This window comes from Cnephaeus nilssonii (assembly GCF_951640355.1).
Source record: "Cnephaeus nilssonii genome assembly, chromosome: 16".
NCBI classification, from domain to species: domain Eukaryota; kingdom Metazoa; phylum Chordata; class Mammalia; order Chiroptera; family Vespertilionidae; genus Cnephaeus; species Cnephaeus nilssonii.
The window spans coordinates 56,752,178-56,778,018 of NC_137087.1; the positions used below are offsets into that span (position 1 = coordinate 56,752,178).

General features: G+C 49.9%; 1 protein-coding gene and 1 long non-coding RNA gene across 3 annotated transcripts in view; one reads left to right on the forward strand and one right to left on the reverse strand.

The window, feature by feature from the left end:
- Positions 1-13,635, reverse strand: part of RGS10 (regulator of G protein signaling 10) — a 36,647-nt gene extending 23,012 nt beyond the window's left edge. The window contains exons 1-3 of one of the 2 annotated variants that reach the window (XM_079793408.1): positions 13,511-13,635; positions 1,318-1,439; positions 158-244 (exon numbers count right to left, since the gene is read on the reverse strand). In XM_079793408.1, coding sequence (XP_079649534.1) covers positions 158-244; positions 1,318-1,439; positions 13,511-13,559 — 258 coding nt within the window. In that variant the 5' untranslated portion in view covers positions 13,560-13,635. Of the gene's footprint in view, positions 1-157; positions 245-1,317; positions 1,440-7,118; positions 7,346-13,510 lie in introns of those variants that run through there. The other variant, XM_079793409.1, reaches the window with a different exon arrangement.
- Positions 13,636-16,113: 2,478 nt separating this feature from the next.
- LOC307112620 overlaps positions 16,114-25,841 on the forward strand; it is a 35,531-nt gene continuing 25,803 nt past the window's right edge. The window contains exons 1-2 of the long non-coding RNA XR_013814726.1: positions 16,114-16,322; positions 19,004-19,076. This is a non-coding gene — a long non-coding RNA (uncharacterized lncRNA). The remainder of the gene's footprint in view (positions 16,323-19,003; positions 19,077-25,841) is intronic.

The window sequence follows — 25,841 nt, forward strand, 5'->3', positions numbered from 1 at the left end:
ACAGGATACCTAATCTGAAGCTTAAATCTTCCCCCTAAATCCAATATGGATCAGATGTCTTGAGGCAATTTCACAATATATTGGGAAAGGCAGCTGTAAGTTTATAAGGACAGAAAAAAGCATTATGGAGAACATAATTACAAAGTGGAAGAAATACCTGCTTCTTATCTTGTGTTTTCTTAAAATCTTCACATGCTAACCAAAATAAAACATTTTCTTCACTGAATTCCTTTTTTAAAAATTCCTATGGATACAGAGAAAAAAAAATGCATAAAACAGTATTCTACTTTAAAAAAACAAAAGAACATTTCCCTTCAAGGATTGACTTGGTAAAATCCAAAACATGAGCATGAAAATTCCACCCTGAAAAACAAAGCTTTTGTTTAATGTTAAAGCTAGAATTTCATATGCATTTGAACGTAATGGCTTTGACATTGTAAGGAAGAGTAAAAATGAAGCAAGCATCTCTTCACAATTCTAAACTAACAATAAATTACCAGAAAGTAAATTAATGTGGAAGATATATTGGTTCCTTCCAGACAATGTTTAAACAAAGTACATTCCTCTAAAATCAGGCCCATTTTTTAAACAAAACAAAAGAAAATATATTAAGCATGTCCAAAAACGTCATGGTGAAAACTATTTTAAGTTGGAGGTGTATATATTTCTCTTTTGGCAGATATTAGGGATTAGTGGCACAGAAAAGTGTCCTCCGTGAGATCTAGACCAAGTTCACAGTGGCCTGGTGTCCAGGAATATTAGTAGTCCTGCCTGCCTCCCCCCTCCTAAGACCCCAGACTTAAGGACAGACTTCGGTGGAACTCGGGCAGATACAGGGTACTCTTCAAATTCACACAATCTTCTTCTGACACCTGGGGTTACTGCTGGCCAAAAAAGTTATTTCTAGGCAGCACTGATGCTTCTCCATCCATCAGCTTCCTCTTGAAGTTCAACTTCACTCTGCCAGCTGTTGTCTTGCCTGTCTCACCCTGTTAATAATCCCAACACACAAAAGAACAACCCTTCTCCTCAGAGAGATGCAGCCTACCCCCTCCCAGGTATCACAGAGCTGGACATTCTTTGTAGATCCTGTCAATGAACATGGTATGTCTTCCCCATTGTCCCACCCCCTCTCATTCAGCTACATGAAACCCAGACATGCTCTGTGCATGGCCCTCGCTGCTGGTCCATGACTACCCATGACTTTCCATCTTGGCATCGACAGGTGAGAAGTTCTTATTCTTGAGTTGGGACAGTGTTAAAAAATGGCCTGTGCTTCCCCACACACCCATCTAAACCTCAATGAAAAAGGCAAACCCGAAATCTTTTCACGCCTTCCGGGTCTTCGAGCAGATTCTCCAGAGAGGCCGCCCACTTGGCTGTGCTGCTCTTGGGGTTCTGGTGGCTGCTGCTGGAACTCCCATCACCATCGTGGATGTCTGCAAAGCAAAGTTTAGACTGTGTGTGTGACCCATAGATACTATCATTTAAAAACATCTGCATATAATCACCATTGTGGCTAACAGATATTAAGTTAGGTGCCAGAATCTACTCTAGGCACTTAACCCAGTGAGCTCACTCTAGCCCTGACAATAAACAACCTTATGAAGTAGGTGCTACCATTCCCTCCATTGTACAGATGAGGAAAACTGAGGCTCCGAGCGATGAAGAGACTTGTCATTTCCTGACACTCCCCTTACATCCTTCCCCCACCCATGTGTCCACCGGCCAAGTGCAGGCAGCCCGCAAGTCTCACCCTCCCAGGCACCTGGGCTCAACAGAGACTCCTTCCCCATTACACTTTCTGTCTTATAATTATCATGTTGAGCTGTGACTATAGGCATGACTGACTCTTTCTCGTCTGAAAGCTCCTGTGCGTCTTCATCTTGTGTCTCCAGCATGTAGCTCATTGCCCGGCACACAGAGAAAAGTATGTACCAGGGCCGGGACCAGGCTGGGGCAAAGGAGGCCCTGGCCACAGGTGCAAAATTTAAAGAAGCTGCCAAAAACACGCGGGCATCGAGATAAGTGATATCTTCATGCGATATTTTGAAAAAAAATAAAAATGAATGCAAAACATCCCATAATGAGCAAAATACCAACACTGAAAGTAAAGGCAGGATCGTTATTACTGATTTTTCCTTTTCCCCCGGGCTCCAGCATGGCTCGGCATCACGCTGTGAACTATGTGCGTGGACCGAAGGATTGAATGACTCTTTGTACCCGCCCATCTGCTGCCCTCGCTCACTCCAGACACCTCAAAAGCCCCTTGACTAAGGGATAAGGAACAGGGGATCTCCAGCGCGCATACGTTAGCTACTTGCCTGAAGGAGGAAACACACCACAAACACGGCTCAGTCTACAGGATCTGGCCCCGTCCTGGAGTCCAGGGAAACCATGGAATGTACTTGGGATGAGCCCAGGTTTCACACCCAGTTTGGCCGATTCAAACTGTGTGACCATGGAATAAAGACACCCCCCACCCCCTACAGCTCAGGTTCCCCACGGGATTAAAAGAGGAAGCATCGGGCACCTGGACGCTCACAGTGGACTCCCAACAAATGTTAGTTCCTCTCTCCCCTTCCTTAAAAGACTGTATCCAGTGAACTATTTTTGTAGCTAATACTTTTTTCTCCATTGCCTTTTTTCTTTCTTTCTTTCAAAGTAGAGACGTTTCTATAAGGAAAAGTTTGAATCTAGGAGGAAATAAGCTTTTCATGAAGAAATCGGCCAAACTGGGGGGAACACTTTGTAAAGTACAGGATTGTCTAACCCAGTGGTCGGCAAACCGCGGCTTGCGAGCCACATGTGGCTCTTTGGCCCCTTGAGTTTTTAGCCAAGGCCAGCTTAGGAGTACCCTAATTAAGTTAATAACAATGTACCTACCTATATAGTTTAAGTTTAAAAAATTTGGCTCTCAAAAGAAATTTCAATCGTTGTACTGTTGATATTTGGCTCTGTTGACTAATGAGTTTGCCGACCACTGGTCTAACCACTATGCTGTACACCTGAAACTAATCTTACCTAATAAAAGAGAAACATGCAAATTAACCATCACTCTGCTACACCCACAGCCAATCAGAGTGAGTATGCAAATTAACCCAACAAAGATGGAGGTTAATTTGCATATGCAGGCGCAGAGCGGTGTGAAGCCTGCTATGAGGGGAAGGGGGGGCAGCGGAGGCAGCTACTGGGGTGGTGCTCCAGACAGAAGTGAGGACTTGCCGGCTCTGGGCTCCCAGGCGGCCCGGGAGCGGGGATGTGCCGGCTCCCAGGAGGCCGGGGAGCAGGGACTTGCCAGCTCCCAGGTGGCTGGGGTGGGGAGCGGGGACTTGCTGGCTCCCCGGCAGCTGGGAGTGAAGCCAGGGGCCTATTCTTGCACGAATATCGTGCAACGGGCCTCTAGTACAGAATAATGTTGAATGTAAACTGTAATTGAAAAATAAATAATAAATCAGCCAAGCAAATGACTTGAAAAGGATACATGAAAAGGCCTTATAGATGTTCACCTGTGATAACCAGGGTGTTTGGGGAGGAAAGTTGTATCAGAATACATTGGACTTAGTAGTAATTCAGCTTCCGTGACCTCTCATGTTCTACGGGGGGGGTTAACACACGCTTTACTTTCTCCCAGCAGCGGGGAAAACTACTTGGATTTGAGACCGTCTCGGGCTGACCTGGGTTAAATTAGGCGGAAGCCAGGACCCCCACGGAAGGCTGTGTTTCGATGCGCACTGGTGATGGAGCGCGGGAGGGAATGGTTTGGGACAAATCCATTCCTTTAATTGAGAAGCGAACTCGCTGGAGCACATCACAAATGGATCTGCCGCCTCTGTAAAGTGAACCTTCAGCTCGTGGCTGCTACATTCGGTTCCTGCACTCTCTGCAAATGCTAGCTGGAATGGCAGGCCGAGGAGCACTGGGCTTCTCCCCAGCGAAGTGTAAATCAAATTAAAAGATCGTTATGAGAAGACATGTCCGCAACAGCGTTCGCTCTGCCAGGCATCTCACTAATTTACTCTTCTGTTCTTGACCCCCAGGGCGCAGCTGGTCAGCTGACCCCATTTCCCCGGCAGAGCCCCTCTTAAGTAAATAAATGTAGAGACACAAGATCGCGGCTCCAGGAACAACCTTAGGCGGCTGCGCACGTCTCCCGCTGTTGCAGAACCACCGGTTGGGCCCTACGTTTTCACCCTTGGCCTCCAAGGATCCCAAAACTCTTGACATTCTTTTCAATCATAAACCAAACCACCATTTGGGTTTTCACTGACGTGCTATCATGCACATACACACACTCGACGGATTCCCATTCAGCTAAGAGTGCCCTGGTTGACGGAGAGGTAAGGCAGCTGTCCGCACCCCTGGACAGCTGCTACCTTTATTTCATACTCTAACCCTATTGCATGCCAGGTTTCCGCAACAGCTTTCATTTGAACGAAAGGTTTTACAATTCAAAACCCACTAATGGAATCCAGTCGCCTCATTTTATGGAGCCTGCGAAATAACAGGTGCACAGGGCACCTGTCCTATGCGAGGTGACCCAGCTAAGGAACGGCTGGATGGAACCCGATTGTCTTTCGATTTGATTCAGGCTCTTGGTTATGCCTTCTTTCCTACAATCCTTCTTGATTGGTATTAATATAGATCGATCGGTCTGGACAGATCAGCATTTGCAAACTCCATTTCCTTAACAGTGTCTCTCTTTTCCAAGTCATTATCCCTGACCTCCGATGAGACTGAGCAGAGGTCCACTCCATGGGGCGCTGCCCTAGAGACGGCCCCCTAACTCAGCATTTCTGTTTCTCAGGGTCTGTCCCCTGCTCAGCAGACATCCGCTACTTTCCGGTGTAGGTAAATAAAGGTTTCCTAAGCCATCTCAGTTCACTCTAAATGTTATAATCAGCCCAATAATGCATAGGAGATAGAAATAACCTTTCTCCATAGCAAGCTGGTTTACTCTCTGGACTTAAGAATAAAGCAGCCGAAACCGGTTTGGCTCAGTGGATAGAGCGTCGGCCTGCGGACTCAAGGGCAGGTTCGATTCCGGTCAAGGGCATGTACCTTGGTTGCGGACACATCCCCAGTAGGGAGTGTGCAAGAGGCAGCTGATCGATGTTTCTCTTTCATCGATGTTTCTAACTCTCTATCCCTCTCTCTTTCTCTCTGTAAAAAATCAATAAAATATATTTTAAAAAAATAAAGCCAACTTAAAAAAAATAATAATAAAGCAAAACCCGGCTTCCCAACTGCTGGCCCTTAGAGCCACAAAGGCCCGAGACTCCTCTCTCCTTCTTCGTCGATTGAAGTGTCCATTGGAGATGGATTCCACAAGAAGGTGGGCTTGAATGCACAGGTGGGAGAGAAGTTACACCTGTTTTTTCAAGAACCTCAAGCTGGGAAGGAGTTGTTGGTGACAACATCTGTTTCAAGTTTGTCCAGCTCTGTTTGCTTTTCGTTGTTCTTTAGTTCAACTGTAAAACATTTTTGTAATGAAAAAAGAATGGTTTCTGTACCTCTTGGGCTCTTGAAAGCATTTTAGATCTTCAGGTTTTTGCAGACACAATACTTATTTTTCAATAACTTTATTTTCAGATTAATCTGTCAGTAGCTAATAATAAACAAGTTGTTTACAATATTCTCTCCTCATGATGACTCTCTGATGTGGTTCATATTATTCCCACTTCCCAGGTGAGGAAACTGAGGCACAGTAACATACAAGGTGTCCCAGCTAGGAAATGGGGATCATGGTCAAGCCCAGACAGTCCTGCTCCAGAGTGCCTGCCCTTTAGCACCAGGCTGTCCTGTCATTTTTACTCTTGATATCTGCTGATCTCCACACTCACAGAGGCCAGAACCTGACGGCCTTGAAGAGATTACAACAATTACACTGCAGGGAGAGGACTGAGAAAACTGGGTAAGAGTCCAATTCTGCGCAGACCAAAACTCCCCGAAGACTGTGCCAGAACCGTCTAACATGCAAACACATGTACGTGCACTTTCCACCTACATCTATGCTGCTCTGTGTGGCTTCTGGCTTCAGTAAAAGCCATTGTGTCACAGACGGCGTAGCCTCCGGTGCAGGTGGCTGAGGCCGGGTGCCTGCAGCATGTGGTGCCATGCATTATTTACAGCTGCCGTGATGTCATCGCTGCCAGAGACCTTCTCCACACACCACCTCCCTGGAAATCCATATTCCAAAGGCATCTGCAACGCTCCTCAGAGCTGAATGCTTACAGTAGGGATTCCTGCCGCTAGTCTGCAGGAAGGTCTGGGCAGGGATCCTGCACTGGCAATTTCCCCAAGTCACATAATATCTTAGTGAAAATCTCAAAATCCAGCGCCTTCAACAGCAGAGTCAACTTACAACCTCCAAGGGTCTGTCCCAATTACCCCCAGGGCCCCCAGCATATTAAACATTCAAGCCCAGGAAAAGACAGGCGTGTTCATCCTAAATTCTAAAGCGGTTTGGTACAACACACACACACACACACACACACACACACACACACACACACGTGCGCAATACACCATACTCCTTTCAGATACTCAAGGAAAGTACACACCCCACAACACGTATTTCAACCCCACATCACCCCCACCACATCAAACATGCTACATTTTTTAAAAAGTCACCCCGACTCAGAAGCAGCGAGTGCGTTCGTTAGGACCCGTGATCTACTGCAAGGTCCGGAGAAACTGGGTCACGGAAACACTCTGTCTTCTAAATACCACTCAGGCGCTGGTCAGCTCCGGTCTCTAGCTTCTGAGAATAATTACCCAGCAGGCACGCAATTCCCTGGGCGGGGAGGTCTGCGTGAACTGCAATTAGCCGAAAAGAATAACAATAAAAAAAGTGTGCAAGTAATCATAACAATAGCCAGCGTCCAAGAGCGGAGCGGGCAGCGTGCAGAGGGTTGGCTCGGCCCAGAAGCGGCATCGCGGCCGTTTCCCAGGAGGCCGGAGGCCACCGAGAGAGCCTCGTGCTCAGGCTGTGCCTCCGAAGGCCACCTGGGCACCTGCCTGCACCCCACACGGCCCGGCCCCTGCCCGCCCTGCCAGCGCCCGGGGTGGGGGGGTGAACCGAGGACACCTGCCACAGAGGGTGGGGCCGTGCTTACGTTCCATGCTCTGGGGTCCGCCAGGGAGGTCCGGGCAGCCCCAAACCCCACTGCCTTCTCAGAGACGCTTCATGTGAGACAGGCCGGGGGCTGCAGGCCTCCCAAGCACCCTTGGGTCCGAAGGAAAAACAAACCTCAACATCCTCTTTTGAGTGGACTAAACAACAGATGGCCACTGGTTTTCAGTTTCTACCAGAGGGAAGGAAATAAGACGGCCGGGCTGTTATTTGTAGCCTCCCTGGAATCCTCACTCTCTAGGCAAAGGCCCAGAAAAAATAAACCTACCCCCCAGGAGCCCCGTCTTAGGGGTGAAAGCGAAGACCCTGTTATGACGGTTTCCACTTTCCAGAAGCCCCCGTGCTTCCACCGGAGCCTCATATGTATTCCTAAAGGGGCCCTCGCTCTCCCGCTGTGTCACTCTCCCTTGCCCGCTACCTCGAGGCGCATAAGTGACTTCCCTCCAGTATCAGCCGGGTAGACTGTGCATTTGTTGAGAGTAAGAGCTGCGTCTTTCTGCCATTTGGGGGCAAGCAGAGAGGAGAAGGACAGCTGTAAAATTAGCCGGCATTTCCTGAGCACTTACTAGATCCCCATCTCAACTTCCCAACAACCCTTGGGGGTCAGGTGCACTGTTGGTCCATTTTACAGATGAGGAAACTGAGGCCCAAAGGAGTGAAATAACTCGCTCCAAAGGAGCAGGCCAGGAAGCAGACGAGTTAGGGTTCAACCTGAGGCCGTCTGGCTGGAGAGCCTGGAAAGGAAGGGGCTGTGAAAGATGTAAAAAAATGAGAGGGGCGGGGCCACTTTCCTCACAGAACTTCAAATTCACTGAGAAGCTGAGACCAGGAGTTCCCCAACGGCCATCTATCCGCCTGCAGTGCCGCAGGCAGGCGTGAAGTTTTCCTCCCTGGTCCATGAAGAAATGAGAAGAAGAAGAACCAAGAGAGCCCTGGCCGGTTTGGCTCAGTGGTCTCATGATGGGTCGTGGGTTCGATTCCAAATCAAGGGCACATGCCTTGGTTTGCAGGTTCAATCCCCGGCCCTGGTCAGGGATCGTGCAGGAGGCAACCAATCGATATCTCTCTCGCATACTGCTGTTTCTCTCTCCTCCCCCTCCCCCTTTCCCTCTCTCTAAAAATCAATGGAAAGAATACCCAATGGAAAGAACCAAGTAAGCTGTGTGGACAGAGGAAAGACAGTCTGGGATTCTGGTGGGGTTTTTCCTTTTTGAATAGACGATTACAGTTATGTACATGGTGCAAAATTCCAGGGCTGCAGAAGGGAGGACGGGAGGGCAGGTCTTCCTCTCCCCTCCACCAGGGCCTTTCCCTGGTAGCAGATCTTGTGTAGCACATAGTTCTCCACATGAGATTATATCTTTCCTACTATCTGGGGAGTTAAGGCATCCTGGCATTTGTGGGATGATAAAGATGGTTGATGATGGCGTTGCTTTTAACGTCCCATCTGGAGAAAGGAAGAAAGGAAAAAAAGAAAGAAAGGAAATAAAAAAGAAAGAAAGGAAGGAAGGAAGCAGGCAGGCAGGAAAGGAAAGAGAAAAGTCATCTCCATATTCATTCTCTAAATATGTATCTATTTTTTAATATCCTTATTGATTTCAGAGAGGAAGGGAGAGGGAGAGAGACATAGAAACATCAATGATGAGAGAGAATCATTGATGGGCTGCCTCCTGCACGTCCCGCCCTGGGGATCCAGCCCACACCCCGGGCCTGTGCCCTGACCAGGAATCGAAGTGTGACCTCCTGGTTCATAGGTCCACGCCCAACCACTGAGCCACGCCGGCCGGGCTAAATATATTGTAATGAGATGACCAAATAGACACGGTGTGAGGTAGCTCTGGACTTGGGGCAGAGGTCTGAGTTCTCTGCTCTGTCCCTTTAGAAATGGGCAGCTCCGGACACGTCCCTGCCCGGGGCGGGGCGGGGGGGGGGGGGGCTCTGCAGCTGCCCAGGGAAGGTGCAATGGACAGGCTGTGTTTCGGGGAGACAGAGGGGGCGGCAGGCAGCCTGGAAGAGCAGGTTTGTCAGACAGAGGACGCCCTCAGGAGCCAAGGCACAGAGGTGGGGGGATGTCTAGCCACCCAGGGGCAAAGCTGGGAGGGGGAATGGAACTGGGCAGGCCAGATGAGGGGTCCCTGAGCACCCCGCAGAGGAGAGAGAAAAGCTGACCCACACGCAGGGCCCTCGAGAGATGGGAACTCGCTTGGAAGGGCGCTTTGCCCCCGGAAGTCTGCAAGGGACTGTTTCAGCCCAGCGGGCGCCTCCTGACAGTGCTTATCGAGGAGCTGCTGCTGTCCCCTGCCTGGGCCCCTCGCCCCGCAGCCACCGCTGGGGCAGCCGTCGGGGAGAGCTATCTGGGGGAAGCAGAAGAGGCCGGTGAGAGTAAATTTAGTATAATTTAAACAGCAGGCTCCCAGAGCCCAGCGGGGGGAAGGGGACTGGGGATGACTCAACCGCAGGAGGGAAGTGGCTCGGTTCGCCCAGGAAGTGGGCACCTGTCTAGGCTTCCAGAATTCCTCACGGCGAGGAAAGGCGACGGCCGTCCAACTACAAAGTCAGTGAAAGTAAATACAGCACCACGAGCGCCTCCACCCCCAGTCTACAGGCCGCCCGGGGGGTGCTCAGCGCTGACACCGCTGGCTGTGCGCTGACCACGCCCGAATCAAACAACGCCCGAGCCCAGCCCAGCCTCTCGGTGCCCCTGCCCCACGCTCCCTGAACCCCAAGACCAGGGCCAGGGCCTCCCTGAACCCCAAGACCAGGGCCAGGGCCTCCCTGAACCCCAAGACCAGGGCCTCCCTGAATCCCAAGACCAGGGCCTCCCTGAATCCCAAGACCAAGGCCAGGGCCTCCCTGAACCCCAAGACCAGGGCCTCCCTGAACCCCAAGACCAGAGCCAGGCCGTTCTGCAGGGAGAGTGTCCCAGGCGCCAAGACTGCTCTGCTGCTCGATTGTTAAAACAAAGGCATTAAAACGGCTATGTCAACTGTCATCTTTAAATAAAAACTTAAGCCCAGCAATAAATCTGAACCTGGACCCAAAAGTTTAATGGGATAATGCATAACAGGACCGGGGGAGGGCTGAGAGGCCTGGCTGGCAGATGGGGATCCCCCCGCCCCTCCCGGGGATCCCCCCGTCCCCCAGACTCGGTCAGGTCACAGGCCTGTGGCTTTGGCCTTGGCTTTGCTTTTCAACTAAGCAGCATCACAGTTGCCATCAATAGTGCAGGTGGCTGCAGGGGGGACAGGGTGGGTGGGCAGAACCCTTCGGGGGGTCTTCACACTTTCAGGGACATGAGAAGCACCTGGGGGGCTGTGGACATGGGGCCACTCTCCCTGCAGCCTCGGTCCCCAGGACTGAATGGAAGGGTCAGGAGAGAGCTCCTTCCCCCTCCACCCCCATGTGGTTGTTGAGCACATTTTGAGAAACCTCAGGGAGGAGAATAAGGGAATTCCACTGAAACCTTGGAATCAGGGGCTGGGAACGCCAAACCCTCCGCTCAAAAACAGTGTCTCCAATAAGAGAAGCAGGAAAGGTCCAGAGTAAAAGGCGCTGGGAGACAGGGCTGCAGCCAGGTCCAAACCAGGGGTCCTGCAGGGTGGGTCCTGTTTTTGTGGGGCCACTTTAAGAAAATTAATTCAGCCCTAGCTGGTTTGGGTCAGTGGATAGAGCATCGGCCTGCAGACTGAAGGGTCCTGGGTTTGATTCCTGTCAAGGGCACATGCCCGGGTTACAGGCTCAATCCCCAGTCAGTGTGGGGCTTGCAGGAGGCAGCTGATCAATGATTCTTTCTCATCATTGATGTTTCTATCTCTCACTCCCTCCCCTTCCTCTCTGAAATCAATAAAAATATTTTTTTTAATTTTTTAAAGAACCACACACACAAAATCAATGCAGGGTCCCATGGATCACGTGGCTTAGCTTCATAGTACCTTTGCCTCGGGGCCCACATGCCGCCTTTCTCACTGGCTCCTTCTTTTGCTGGGTGAGACCCAACTGGCAGGACCTGATTTGTCTTTTCCCATCAGGGGGGCAGACTTTACACCTAAACATCGTAAGGAAATCCAGCCCTTGGACGCCAGGCATCCAATACCAAATCATGATTTTTTAGCTACTGATCTCGCTACCAGCAACCTAACCACATTCTTTCAGGCTTCAAATGCGTTGTCCTGAAAGAGGTACATTCCACTGGTGTCCCTGAAACTGCCCCCAATCTTTCTGGGGTGCAACCTGCCCACATGCACCAGTACCCTAAAACCATGTCTGGGCCATAACTCCGTCATTCTGTTTGGAAGGCTTCAAACCCAAAATGATCCAAAGCAACCAGTAACCTGAGCAGGGATGTTCGCAGCAGCTCTGTTGTAAGAGGAACAGGGGGCGATAACAGCCAACCACACTCGAGTACTTATTATGCGCCAGGCATTGCATGAGGGGCTTCTTATGTGATAGTGCATTTAATCCCACAACTCTATGAAGCCCACTTTACAGATGGGGAAACTGATGCAGAGGTGTATTGGCAAACCAGCTCTCCCAGAGGGTGGAGGGAGAGAGACTTGATTGTTAGCATTTACCCATTTCCGTGATATAAATATCCAACAATAGCCCATTTCAAGCTAGGTATGGTTTGGCAACCAGCTCCCCAATTTCCCAACAATTTAGCAGTTGGCTCAGGGGTCAAGTAACTTGCTCAAAGTCACTAAATGATCATCAGGAGTTTAACTCCTGGGAGCCAGGAGTTCAACTCCAGAGTGCAGGCTCCGACTGCTGGAGGGAATGGCTAAACTGAACACACACAAGGAACTGCTTGGGCCCGCAGTCCACACGACCATGTTTCCATGACCACGAACACTCAAACAAGCGCCTTACAATAACCCTGTGACGTTCCACTTCATTAGGGTTGTCCTGAATATTAAATGCAGTGATCTGCATAACCAGACGAAATCAGCTCCAATTAAGTGCTCAAAAAGGGGGAATTCCCGGCTGGTGTCGCTCAGTAGCTGAGGAACGACCTATGAACCAAGAGGTCTCGGTTGGATTCCTGGCCCAGGCCCATGCCTGGGTTGCAGGCTCGATCCCCAGTTAGAGGCAAGCAGGAGGCAGCCGATCAATGATTCGCTCTCATCATTGATGTTTCTCTCTCTCCCTCTCTGAAATCAATTTGAAAAAAAATAGATGTTTGTTTAAAAAAAAAAGTAGCTATGATTATTCCATTTTGTAGATCCTTATCTGCATAGACAGAGAGCGGTTCCCCAGCTCCTAATGGTGGAGATAGGACTCAGGACCCAGCCAGTCCGGATCCAGACCATCCTCTAACCACAATGTCCCCCATAAAGTGATAGGAGGTGGAAAGAGGGTAGGGACCATGTACAGACTCAAGTTATTCTTGAAGTGGGAGGCAGCAGAAACGCCTCCCAACTCCTGAGCCAGCAAACCTGGCTCCTTCCTCACCGACTGTGTGGCCTGGGGCAAGTGACCTCACAGCTCCCGCCTCAGGTCCCTGGGCTGGGAAGTGGCCGGGACCATACGTGTCTCACGGGGTGGGCCTCAAGGCGAAGGGGCAGTTCACAGCGCAGGGTGGGCACAGGCCTGGACCCACATGGAGCTCTCCAAGGGGCGTAGCTATTATTACGAACCCAAAGGGTGGAATCGAGGACATGGTTTCATCTTCACTGTGGGTGTTTGTTTATTTTTGTTTGGTTGGTTGGGTTTTGTTTTTTTTTGTGGGTTTTTTTTTTTTTTGTCCTATCAGGTTGCCTCAAATTGTAGCTCAGGCTGGTCCAGAGTGACAGCCAAGACGAGCCCTTTGTACCTAATGTCAGCGCTTCCCTGGCGCGAACGACAGCGGGGTCCTCTCCACCCACCCTCAGATTCACGCTCCCTCGCGGCCCCCCATTTTGACGGCAAGGTTCAGGGCTGAAGGCGCCCGGCAGCCCGGGCCCGGCTGCCCAGTCGGATGCCCGAGGTCAGGTGGCGCCGCCTCCGGGCGCCCTGCGGGCATCCTCCGCACCAGCGCTCGCTGCGCAGACAGACCACTCCGGAGCCCGGGGAACCCGCGCGACGTTCAGCTCTCGGAAGCCCGAGCCCACACGAAATGCAAAGTTTGGGGGTTTCTGCATCTCCTTTTCTCCCAATCACTGAAAAGAAGCCTGCTCTTGTTCCTCCTCTCAGCCAAACTTCCTCCCCGGGTGCCTCCGGGCTCTGCGCTCCCGCCGCCGCTGGGACCGCGGGGCGCGGGACGGCGCTGGAGAAGTGGCGCGGGCGGCCGGTAGCGCCCAGCCGCGCCCAAGTCCCGGCGGGAGGGAAGGATGCTCGGCGGCTCCTCGCGGCCCCCGGGGCGCCCCGACCCCCAGCCCGCGGGCCCCGGGAGCAGCTTACCTGACGGCGGTCGCTTCCTGCTCAGCCGGCTCACCGCGCGGTTAAACATCTCCGCGGGCGCCCGGGTGAGGAAGGGGGAGCGGCCCGGCCGCGCGGCAGCTGAGCGAGAGGAAGGCGAGGAGGAGGAGGAGGCCGAGGAGGAGGAGGAGGAGGCCGAGGGGAGGAGGAGGAGGAGGCCGAGGGGAGGAGGAGCCGGCTCCGCGCCGCCCAGCCGCCCTCCCCACTAGACGCCGCGTGGCGCGCTCCGTGTGCCCTGCCCGCCCACCCGGCAGGGGCCTCGCAGTCCCGCCCAGGGGTGCCAGGGCGGGCCGGGGTGGACCCCGCTGACTCCCAACGCCGGGACCCGGCCCCGCGCCCCGGATGGAGATGCTCGCCCCGAAAGAGCCCGCGCCCCCGGGATTTAGGAACCCTGCCCAAGAGGTTCGCGCGCCCCGGGTCCCTTCGCCGCTCCTGGACTCGCGGAGCTGCCGCCCCGGGCCCCGCCCGTCCGGCTCCCAACTCCAGCGTCCACCCCGGGGCGCCCTCTTCCTGCAGCCCCCAGACACGGCACGGCGCCGCGGGCGCACCGGCAGGCGTGCGCCTGGCAATCGGCATAACATGTGTCGATGCCTAACTTTTTACCCATTGGACCCGCCTCTTTATTTTCTGTGTTAGGATTACTGTATTCTCCGGGGAGGGGTGCTGCAGGAATTCCCCGCGGGGCGGCCAGCGGGGTCACCCCCAGGTTTCCAGACTGGGATGCGGAGGCCTCGCGGTTCTTCAAAACCTGGGTGCGGTCCGTGACCTTCGCTTTCCCGCCCCCACCCCCACCCCCGCCGGGATCCTGGATCCTCGCGCTCCCGCGCGTGCCCACCTGGGGGCTTTGGGGGCGCTGGGCACACCCGCAAATGCCGGTGGGGCATCGCCAGGGTCCGAGCCGCGGTTCCCGCAAGAGGAATGAGCCGAGCCTTCGCGGGTGGGCGCCCTCTCCCCGGGGCGCACTGCGCCGATGCTGCAAGTTGGGCGCCTTCTGCCCTTGGCCTTGAGGCTCCGGGGGCGGACCTCGGGGCAATTCTGTAGGAACCCCATGGGTTCCATCGCCGAGTGATGCCTCTCCTTCGCACAGAGACTGGCCGGGGACACTGCTCTAACTTTGGGGACACGTGGCACGCCTTCCGGTAGAGCCTTTGCGCTCAGCGCTCGCCCGCGCTCCGTTTCTGATTTTTTTCCTCTCCAGCCGCCAAGTCATCTGCTCAGCGCCCGTGCGCCGCACTCTGATCTATTATCTCGTTTCTTCTGCAAAACATCCCGAGAAGGCATGTCATTAGCCCCATTTTCTTGAGCAGTTGCTTTGCAAAGAATTGCCTTTCTGGCGAGTCTTATTTTTTTCTCCTTGTGATCTGGCTTTGTCTCTAAATTGGACTTTATTTTTAGCTGGGCTAATTGCTATTTTTCTAAACCGATCCCCAGTTATTGCCCCCCCTTTTACCCCCCCCCCTTTCGCAATATTTTCTCTAGTTGGCACTTTCTTTTATATCTTCCATTCTGAGCTTCCCGTGCTGCTAATTTTTCCTCCCACCCTCTCAGTCCCGATTCACCCCATCTCTGGCCCTGGGGTTGCGTCTCATTTCTCTCGCTAGACTTCCCCTCACAGCCAGTTTCCTCTGAGTCTTTCTCAGCACGTTCCCTCTCTGCTCCTGGGAGAGGCTTTTTGGGTCCTGAAGGTTACAGGGGTTTGGGGCTGCAACTCCACGGTGCTTAGGAAAAGGGTTAGAATCCAGCTCAAAAGCTCAACGTTTTCCTTTAAAACATTTTTATTAAACATTAAATGCACCCCCAAAAGTTAATAATATATGCAAAATGTCAAACCATGACAAAGCGAACCCTCCCTAAGCCCACCACCCGTCGTCTCCAGGGGTATATCTTCCCATAATGAGGAGAACAGATGGGAGGAGGACAGAACAGCCCCTGGAGACCAGAGCAGTTGGGAGGCTAGAGCCGTCCTGAGCGGGGACGTGAAGGGGTCTGAGGCAGGGTGGGCTCAAGAGGTACTTAGGAGGAAGCCTGGTTTCGGTGGGTTGTCACTCTCTAGTTGTGTGACCTGGCTAAATCCCGATCTTCCCAAGCTTCCGTTTCTGCATCTGCAAAGTAGGCTGGTAATAACTGTAGTTATTTGTATTCCTAGCACCAAGCCTGGTATAAGATGGCACAGAAAACTCATAGCCACTGTTGTTAATTCTGTACTGTGTACGCTTCGTAAATGCCGGCAGAATGAGTATTTTGTCAAACTTGGGGCTGGAACCCCCCCCCCCCCCGTTTCCTTCTTGGGAGGAAAACGATAAATGATGGGGATGTGCTAGAATCCATGCCCATACTTCCCGGGACGAGGGGCAGCGCGGGCCGGGGTCTGAGTCTGAGCCAGCCCGATCCCCGGCCCCGCCCACGTTCCAGCGAGCCCCGCCCCCGACCGCGCGCGCTCCGCCCACGTTCCAGAGAGCCCCGCCCCCGACCGCGCGCGCCCCGCCCACGTTCCAGAGAGCCCCGCCCCCGACCGCGCGCGCCCCGCCCACGTTCCAGCGAGCCCCGCCCCCGGCTGCGCGCGCCCCGCCCACGTTCCTGCGAGCTCCGCGCGCGCGCCCCGGCTGGCGACGTGCGGGGCTGAACGGGCCGGGCGAGCCGCCCCGAGCCTCGTGCTCCCGCGGGCTCCGGGGTCGCTGGGGCTTCGTGGCCAGGGTGGGGGGTCCCTGCGGGGTTCCGCCCGCTCCCTCATCTCCCCGGCGCTTTCTCGCTGCGTGCGGCGCGGCCTGCGTCTCAGCCGGAGACCAGGGACAGAGTGAGTGTTGGCGGGAGCGGGATGGGACCGGCCGGGAGCCAAAAGCTCGATTTCAGAAACGTCTCCCGTGGTTGGCGGCCGGACGTGGGGCATGAAGCTTCCACTCCGTTGTAATGGAAGCGAGCGGCGATGCTTCAGCTACAGGCAGCGGTCTCCCCTTTGGTACGAGTAAGACTTTTAAACCCCGGCCAGCCCCGGATCCAGGTGCGGTCAGGCCCCGCATCCTCATAGCAGTGACAGAGGCATCTGTGCAGCGTCCCTCCCTAGAAGGTGACAAGTGACCCTGACCCAGGAAATGAGGCGGCCGGTACAACGGGCAAGAAGTTAGGCCCCGACCAATGGTATGCAGGTTGCCCGGTCCACCCCCTGCCTTCCTGAAAACACACACACACACACACCCCCACACCACACCACACCCCGCCCCCTGGTGCGGCCTAGGACAGGCTTGTGAATGCTCCTGAGCTAAGAAGGTGGCCAGGACTTTCTGAAATAAAGTGAAAACAGAACAGCTTCATGTCACTCTTGCTGTCCTGTGAGTGTATCAGTACGTACAAAAACAAAGACCCATGGTTAAGGTTTAAGCACACAGTTTAAATGACAGAAAAGACTGTCCTGAAATTGCTAGAGTGTCTTGTTTTGTGTGTGAAGATCTAAGCGCCAGTTTCCCAGGTGCACGGGATGGAAGACAAGTACCCAGCCTCCCTGTCCCTGGAGCCCGAAGAAAACACACTCACTCACAGCACGTGATTCGGCGCCGCCTGTGGTTTGCACGTGGCTGACGGTGCCCGCCATCCGAGCAGCATCGCCCACGTTCCGCAGATCATCTCAGCCCTTCACAAACCCTGGTCGTGCGTCTGGGCACAAAGAGAACAGCGCACTTTGGCCCCTTCCTACCCCTCCTGTTCGCCCCTTTGGTTGAAGGGCCTTCGTTCAGACAAAGCAGGGAGCGAGAGACCAAGATGTCTTTTGGTAAAGCAGAATTTCAAAGTGATTATTGATGGACTTTAGAGTTTAATGTTTTTTTATCCTACTCAGAAAGTTTAAAATATTGGTAAGCTGCAAATACTACCACAGAGTCTCTGAACATGTATTTTAGAGTCTCTTACAAAGAATATTCTAGGCCATTTGAGGCAGGTGAGGTATAGTAAAATAGGTAAGGAAATTGTATTTGAGTCGAGCGATCTGGGTACCCATCCTGGCCATATAGCAGACCAGCTATGTGTCCCTTAACACAGCCTCCTGGGATTGGACAAGAAAAGGTTGCCACCCACATTCAAGGGTGTGGCATTCACAAGCAATCAACAGGAGAACATGTGGTACAGAGCCCAGCACATGTAGGCACACAAAAATGTACTCCAATCTGAATTACCCGCCCACAATGTTGTCTCAACTAATAATAAACTTTAGTCTATACGCAGTAAAAAGAGACATTTTTAAAAAGAAACTATAGAAAGTTGGCAGGGTTAGTAATAGTGATGCGATTGCCAAGCAGAATGAAGAGAGGCAAGTAAACTGTTAGGACTTCTCTGGAAGGCAGGAGAGGCTGGTGTGTCAAGATGCGATTTGGTAACATATGTAAGAGCCTTCAAAATGTTTATATACCCATTGGACTAGTGAATAGTTCTACAAATGGTTATTTATGCCAAGGAGAGAATAAGAGATGCAAAGACTTATGTGCAAAGTTGAACATTGCAACATTTCTTTTATCAGTGTATTTATGGTAGCTATTAATGCCCATTAATGGAATGACGAAGTTACAGTAGTATCCTATATAATAAAGAGGTATTATGCAAATTAACCCTCATGCCTCACAAGATGGATGCCTATGACCGGGCCAGCAAGGGGGGTAGTAAGGGACACCCAAATGACTGAACAAGCAGGCTGCGTGGGGCGACCAGGCCGGCGGTGGGGGGGGGGGGGGGGTTCAGTTGGGGGCAACCAGGCCGGCAGGGGGGGCAGTTGAGGGTGATTAGGCTGGCAGGGGGGGCAGTTAGGGGCAACCAGGCTGGCGGGGGGGGGGGGGGCGGTGCAGTTGGGGGTGACCAGGCCAGCAGCAGGGGACAGTTAGGGGCAACCAGGCTGTCAGGGGGGCAGTGAGGGGCGATCAGGCCTGCAGGGGAGGGGGGCAGTTAGGGGTGACCAGGCAGGCAGGCAGGTGAGTGATTAGGAGCCAGCGGTCTAGGATTGTGAGAGGGATGTCCAACTGCCGGTTTAGGCCCGATCCCTGGCAGTTGGACATCCCCCGAGGAGTCCCAGATTGGAGAGGGTGCAGGCTGGGCTGAGGGGACCCCCCCCCCCCCCGCATGAATTTTGTGCACCGGGCCTCTAGTATCCCTAAGATGGAATATTGAACAGTTTTAAGAACTGTGTAAAGAATATTTGGTGATGTAGGAACATACTTATAATGAAGCTTTCATTGAAAAAAAGCAGGATACAAATATAGAGAAAATTTTCTGTCATGGAGAGGAGAAAATACAGTCAAAAACTATGCCAAATGTTACTAAATACAGTAGAAAACTATGCCAATTGTTACTAATACAGGCATACATTTTATTATGCTTTATGGTGCCTCACAGAAGTTGTATTTTTTACAAATTGAAGGCAAGATCCTCTACCAGCAAAAAGATTATGACTCACTTTATTGCAGTACTCACTTTATTGCAATACTCACTTTATTGCAGTGGTCTGGAGCCAATCCACAGTATCTCCGAGGAGGCATGCGTGTATTTTTATCTCTAGATGATGGGATAATAGGTGAGTTTAATTTTCATTATATTTTCCTGTTTGGCAAAATTTCTGCAGTGTTTATACCTTTAAATCGGGAGCGGGGGATTCGGTAGTTGGAAACTGGTCAAAATCTCTGCTGGGTTTAATCTATAAATATTTAAGCTCTCGTTTCTACACCAGTTTTGCTTTCTTTAATCTCTGCATTTCCCCTGGGAAAGGCAAGCAGATGACTGCTGTTCCCACCTTGTATTTCAAGTCACGCATTCAGGCCATATCCCAGCGCAGGGATCTTGCGAGGTGAGCCTACTACGCTGCAGGTCAGGAACCGGGGGCCCAGGTAGCGTTAGCTAGGACAGGCCAGGACCTGGTGCTCGGTTTCCTGGGTCGTCGGCAGGTGGTCTTCCTGGTATAGCACTCCATCCTGTGCCACGCTGCATCCGTGACGATACACCCCAAAAGGGAGGCCTTCATGTATTTTTAGATTATATGGCGATTCCTGCTAAGCAAGGCAGATCCATTCTATCAGCATTTGGTCATACTTGCATGTATCCAATCTCAAAACAAAACCAAAGCTCCTCTGGCCCTGGCCTGGAAGTTCCGTTGGTTAGAGCATCGTCCTGATATGCCAAGGTTGTGGGTTTGATCATATAAGAATCAACCAATGAATGTGTAGATAAGTGGAACAACAAGTTTCTCTCTCTCTCTCTCTCTCTCTCTCTCTCTCTCTCTCTCTCTCTCGCTTGCTTCCTTCCTCTCTCAATCAATAAGTAAAATTTTAAAAAGACTTTTCTCTTGCCCTATTTCACAAAGCACTTTTCAGCAAAGTGCCTCGAATGAGTTGATGAGTTGTCCCCTCTCACTGTCTCCCCTTTCCCTCCTCCCACTCTCCTCAACTCCCTCTGGTCTGACTTCCAGCCCCACCCCCCACTGGACTGCTCTTGCAAGGTCACAGTGACCCCCACCTGGGGAGTCAGTTCTGCCGCCATCTTATCTGACACACGGTCAGCCGTGACCCTCCTTCCCCCTTGAACCAGCACCTTGAAGAGTGCCTGACACACAGTCAACAACGAGTTGATGATCAAGAGGATACTTACCCCCTCTGTCCTGCGACGACACTGAGGTGACAGAAAAGACATGAAAAATAAGGTCTATTTTATACTAAGGTACAAACCCACCAGGACCAGGGGTATGGAAAAGGGGGCGATAATGGAAGAGAGGTTTCAGCCAAGCTGAGCACAGACGGCAAAGCACAAACTGACTTCGTCAGAGGAAGGAGCTGCAACCCAGACGCAGGCAGCTGGGGGCTGGGGAGAAGAGGCCAGCTCACCTTCGGACTGAAAGGCACAGGGCAGGCCAGGGCTGGAGACGGGCCCTCCCACCCACCCCAGGAAGCCAGAAAGTCTCGTGGGAAATGTGGAGGCGCAGAGGTTGTGGATTAGGGGCCACTGGCTGAGCTGGGAGGCCCTGGGCTATCCTGGGACAGTGCAGTGAGGGTCTGCTCTGGAATGGTAAAGCCTCTTCCCCTCCCTGTGCCCAGAAGGCCAGCAGCCAGTTGTCCTGGAAGATTTTAGTATCTTTTCCAGTGACATAATTAAAACCAAATACAATAGGTAACATTCAGGGTTCCCCAAAGTGAGCACGCCTACCTACTCATAGAGAAATACACTGTCCACAGCCCTTTTCACACACCTCCAGCTTTGAGAGCTGTTGACACTTCCCTCTCAAATATGAGAGGTATGCAAGGATCACAGGCATGTCAGGAATGCCTCCAACACGAGAGAGATCCCGACAAACCTATGGTAACAATTCAGGGGAAAGACGAGAGAGAATAGAATAAATCTTTTTTAAAACTATAATTAGAGAGAGAGAATAGCTCTCCCATCCATAAAACAAGAAACATAGCTTGGAATATGAAAACAAAGTGGGAACAAAACATGTCAAAAGGAGTTGGAAGAAGAAGTCAAGAAAATCTTCTAAAAATTAGAAATGTAAAATAGGAGAGAGAGGAAATAGAGATTCAGTCCAAGTATTAGGAGTTCCAGAAAGACATTACAGAGAAAACAGTGGAGAGGAAACCAAAGATATAATTCAAGAAAATCGCCCAGATTGAGAAGCACATCTCCAGACGGAAAGAGCTTGCCGAGTGGGCACAGTGACAGACCTACACCAGCATGAAATCTCAAAACGTAGACAATATCCACGAAACGTACCAAGAGCACCCTGCTGGTGGGAATAGAAAGTGATACAGCCACTTTGGAAAGCAGTTTGGAAGTTTCTTTAGAAGTCATGCATATACCTACCATAGAACCCAAACATTCCACGTCTAGGTATTTACCCAAGAAAAATGAAAGCGTAGGCCGATGCACAGACTTCTCCATGAATGCTCATAGCATCTTTATTTGTGACATCCCTAAACAGGAAACAACCCAGCTGAATGGAGAAGCAAATTGTGGTACCACCGAACCAATTTAAAAAGTAATGTTTGATTGATATATTTAACAATATGGAAAAATCTAAAAATAATTACACTCAGTGGGGGGGGGGGGGGGGGGAGCCATACAAAAAAGGATACATACTGTATGATTCCATTTGTGTAAAATTCTAGAAAAGCAAACTAACCCATATACGGCTGAAAGTAAAAGTCGTTGCTTGGGGATAGCAGGGATCAAGGGTGTGTGGTGGGATGGGAAAGATGGGTCTCAAAGGCGCATGAGGAAAGTTTTGGGGTGATGGATGTGTTCATTAATCTTGATTGCGGTGACAGGTCACAGGTGAATACATAGGTCAGAACTTAAATCGTGTGCTTTATATACGTGCAGTTCACTGTCGGTCAGTTACACCTGGATGAGGCTCTTTGTAGAATCACCTGTGAATTGGGAATGTAAAATGGTGCTGCCCCTTTGGAAATAGCTGGGTAGTTCCTCAAAAAGTTAAACATTGAATTACCATACAATTCAAATTCCACTTCTACATATGTACCCATGAGAAGGAAAACGAATGTCCACGCTAAAAGTTCTACACAAATGTTCACAGCATTATTGGTAATAGCGGACAAGTGGAATGTCATGGTCCCTTGGATATTTCTAATAGTGAACAATGTCTTGTGGACCTACCTGGTTTTTGGAAACTGCCAAAACCTGTTGGCAGAATGAGGTGGGTGGTAGAGACAGTGTGAAATGCTGGTGGGGGCGGATTTGAGACACCGCTCTAAAACAGCTGGGCCCTTCACTGGTGTGGCTTATAAACCCACCCAAAAATGACTTCAGAAGAGCCAGCATTTGGGAAGAGGATTACAGATGACTAGTTTTTAAGACAAACACACATTGCACATTTTTTAAATATAAAAAAATTGGCATGATTAAAAGGTTCACTTTATAAAAGCAATAGGTTACGTTACTAAAACTTATGACCATCATATAATACTTACAAATTTTCATCACCATTTATTAAAAAGAACAGATATTTTGTGAACTAATCAACTGTATAAGACAGAATTCAATTAAAAATTTAAATCATGTTTCTAATTGATATTTAAAATGATAAAAATTTAATGGTTTTTATTAAAAGTCTAATGGTTATTCATCTATGCTTATAAACTAACCTCTAAAACTCTAAAATGCTTCTCAAAATCATAAAACCCAACTGAGAAATAGAAAGCAATATTGAAAAGAGAGATCATTTATCAAAATGTTCCCTTTTCTGATTTCCAACTACCTTCTACTCAGCCATCACATCGCACCTAAAAGCTATTTTATACCTGTTTTTACATGTGGTTGTAGAAAATATGTGAAAAAGGATAGTAAACATATTTTTAAAAATCATCTGACAAAAATGCAGGGACTGCAAAGCATTCCATTCTTGCTTGAATTTTAGCCAGATGGAGACTTTCCTAAGTCTCTATTTCCTAGAATTCAGTGATGGGCAGCCTTTTGAGCTCGGTGTGTCAAACTTCGCCAAAAAACTGAGCATAACTCGGGTAGTGTGTCACTTTGAGGGAAAAACATTATTTCGCAAATGTTTCATCCTCAGGAGCAGCAAATGTTTCATCCTCGGCATGTGGCCGCCTCAGCGGCTGCGTGTCATCAGAAATGGCTACGCGTGTCAGTGCTGACACGCGTGTCATAGGTTCGCCATCACTGTCCTAGATATACATTGACCAAATTCTCAGAAAATGTACTTTAGCTCAGCTCACAAGTTTGATATTTTTTTCAGGTGTTAAAGGAATATTACATGCAAAGTTTTGCACCGTAAAGGAATAAAAAAAAGCTAAAATAATGTACAAAGCCATAACTCAGATTTTGAAGATACTTATAGTAAAAAACATGTGCATACACATATGAATAAACCTATGTGCCGGCATGTGTATGCATATATACATACACATATTTAAATGAGTTTGCAAGCAAGCTGAAAAGCCGTGAAGGTTGCTGGCACAGCAGCTGGACAAATGCATTTGAGAGACAGTCTGTACAACTTACATCTCTCAGGAGTAGGCATTCATTCCAGAGACCTGGCCATCGTCAGATCCAAAGTTTGAAGTCCAAAGATGTTTCCCTAAAAAGGAATTTCTGGTTATCAGGACCATCAGATGATCTCTGCTGATGAAGACAGGAGGATCCATTAACAGTACTTCCTGTCATATGCTTCCAGGCATAAATGCCAAGAGACTTCCCTTAGTAACATCAATCCCACACATTTGCCTAATAGGCTATCAAGGGCTCTTTTGGATCCAGTCCATATTCTGAAGGGATTTATAGATTCAGGCAAAATCTGTTGCCAGGCACTATCTTCAACCTCAGTCTTTCCAGCTGTTCTCAGCCACCACTCCCCTCAACCTTTGTCAATCAGGGTCACCAGAAAGTTTTTTCACCCTTAACATAAATGGCAGTAAATGCTCCAAGTGCAAACCTACAATTCTTAACTTTATAGGCTAAATGGATATGTGACCGTTGAGGAACAAAGACTATAACCTGCTACATTTCGCAGGCTTGTAGAATCTCCTGGTGTTGCTGATCTGCCTTCTTTCTTCGTGTCTAATATTTGTAGGCCTTTAGATTAAAAATGCCAGATTAGAGACACCAGGGTTGTGCATGCACAGAGGAGACTGTGAGGATGTGGTGAGAAGGCAGCCATTTTTTTAAAATTACATCTTTATTGCTGAAAGTAGTACATATGTCCCTTTTCCCCCCTTTGTCCCCTTCTAGCCCGCCTCACCCCCACCCCAGGCCTTCACCACCCTATTGTCTGTGTCCATGGGTTATGCATATATGCATGCAAGTTCTTTGGTTGATCGCTTCCCACCCGCCCACCCTCCCCTGCCTTCCCTCTAAGATTCCTCAGTCTGTTCCATGCTTCTGTGTCTCTGGATCTATTTTGTTCATCAGTTTATTTTGCTCATTAGATTCCACATATGAGTGAGATCATGTGATACTCGTCTTTCTCTGACTGGCTTATTTCACTTAGCATGAGACTCTCCAGGTCCCTCCATGCTGTCTCAAAGGATAAGAGATCCTTCTTTTTTACTGCTGCATAGTATTCCATGGTGTAACTGTACCACAGCTTTTCTATCCACTCATCTACTGATGGGCACTTGGGCTGTTTCCAGATCTTAGCTATTGTAAAGTGTGCTGCCATGAACATAGGGGCATATACATTCTTTCTGATTTGTATTTCCGGTTTCTTAGGATATATTTCTATTTCTATTTAGATGTTTGACCCAGGGATCACTGAGTCAAAAGGCAGTTCCATATTTAATTTTTTGAGGAAACTGTTTTGTTTTGTTTTATATGTTTTTGTTAATTTTTAGAGAGGAAGGGAGAAAGATAGAGATAGAAACATCGATGAGATGAGAAACATCATCAACCGGCTGCCCCCTACTGGGGATCGAGCCTGCAACCCAGGCATGTGCCCTGCCCAGGAATTGAACCTGTGACCTCTTGGTTCCTGGGTTAATGCTCAACCACTGAACTACATCAGCCAGGCTCCATAATGGCTGCACCAGTCTGCATTCCCACCAGCAGTATACTAGGATTCCCTTTTCTCCACATCCTCACCAACACTTATCATTTATTGATTTGTTGATGATAGCCATTCTAACAAGTGTGAAGTGATACCTCATTGTCGTTTTAATTTGCATCTCTCTGGTGATCAGTGAGTGACTTTGAGCATTTTTTCATATGTCTCTTGGTCATACGAAGTGTCTTTGCCACTTTGGAGAAGTGTCTGAGCCACCCAGTCTGTGGCATTTTGTTGTGGCAGCCCAAGCAAATTAATATGGTCATCAAAATTGGCCTTTGCCATTTTCCATCACTAATAATAAAAATAAAGGTTAACCTTTATTACCAAAATATATATATATATGCTGGATTAAAATCACCGTAAGGCAATGAGTCAACTGGAAACCCACTTATAGGCTGACGACTAGCTGAGATCGTAACTCACCTACTGTCTTAAGTAACTAAGTCCCATCACATAAACTGGACACTTGATGAGGCAAAGAAAGATGTGGAAGAGTGTTGTTTCTCAGAAGGAAAGGTATCTAAGAACAGCACCCAACCAAAGGGAAGCTGAGTACATTTACATGGAGACTCTGTCAGGGAAAAGAATTTGGAGAGGGGTGACACCTGAAAGGAATAGTATCTAGGCCCAAGCAGTAGTGATTCTCCTGTTCATTTCCAATGTGATGTATACGTTAAAGATGATATTCTTCACTGTGCTGAAAATACACAACAGAAAATTGACCATCTTCGCCATTAAAATTTTTTTAAAGTAATTTATATTTGAGAGAGGGAG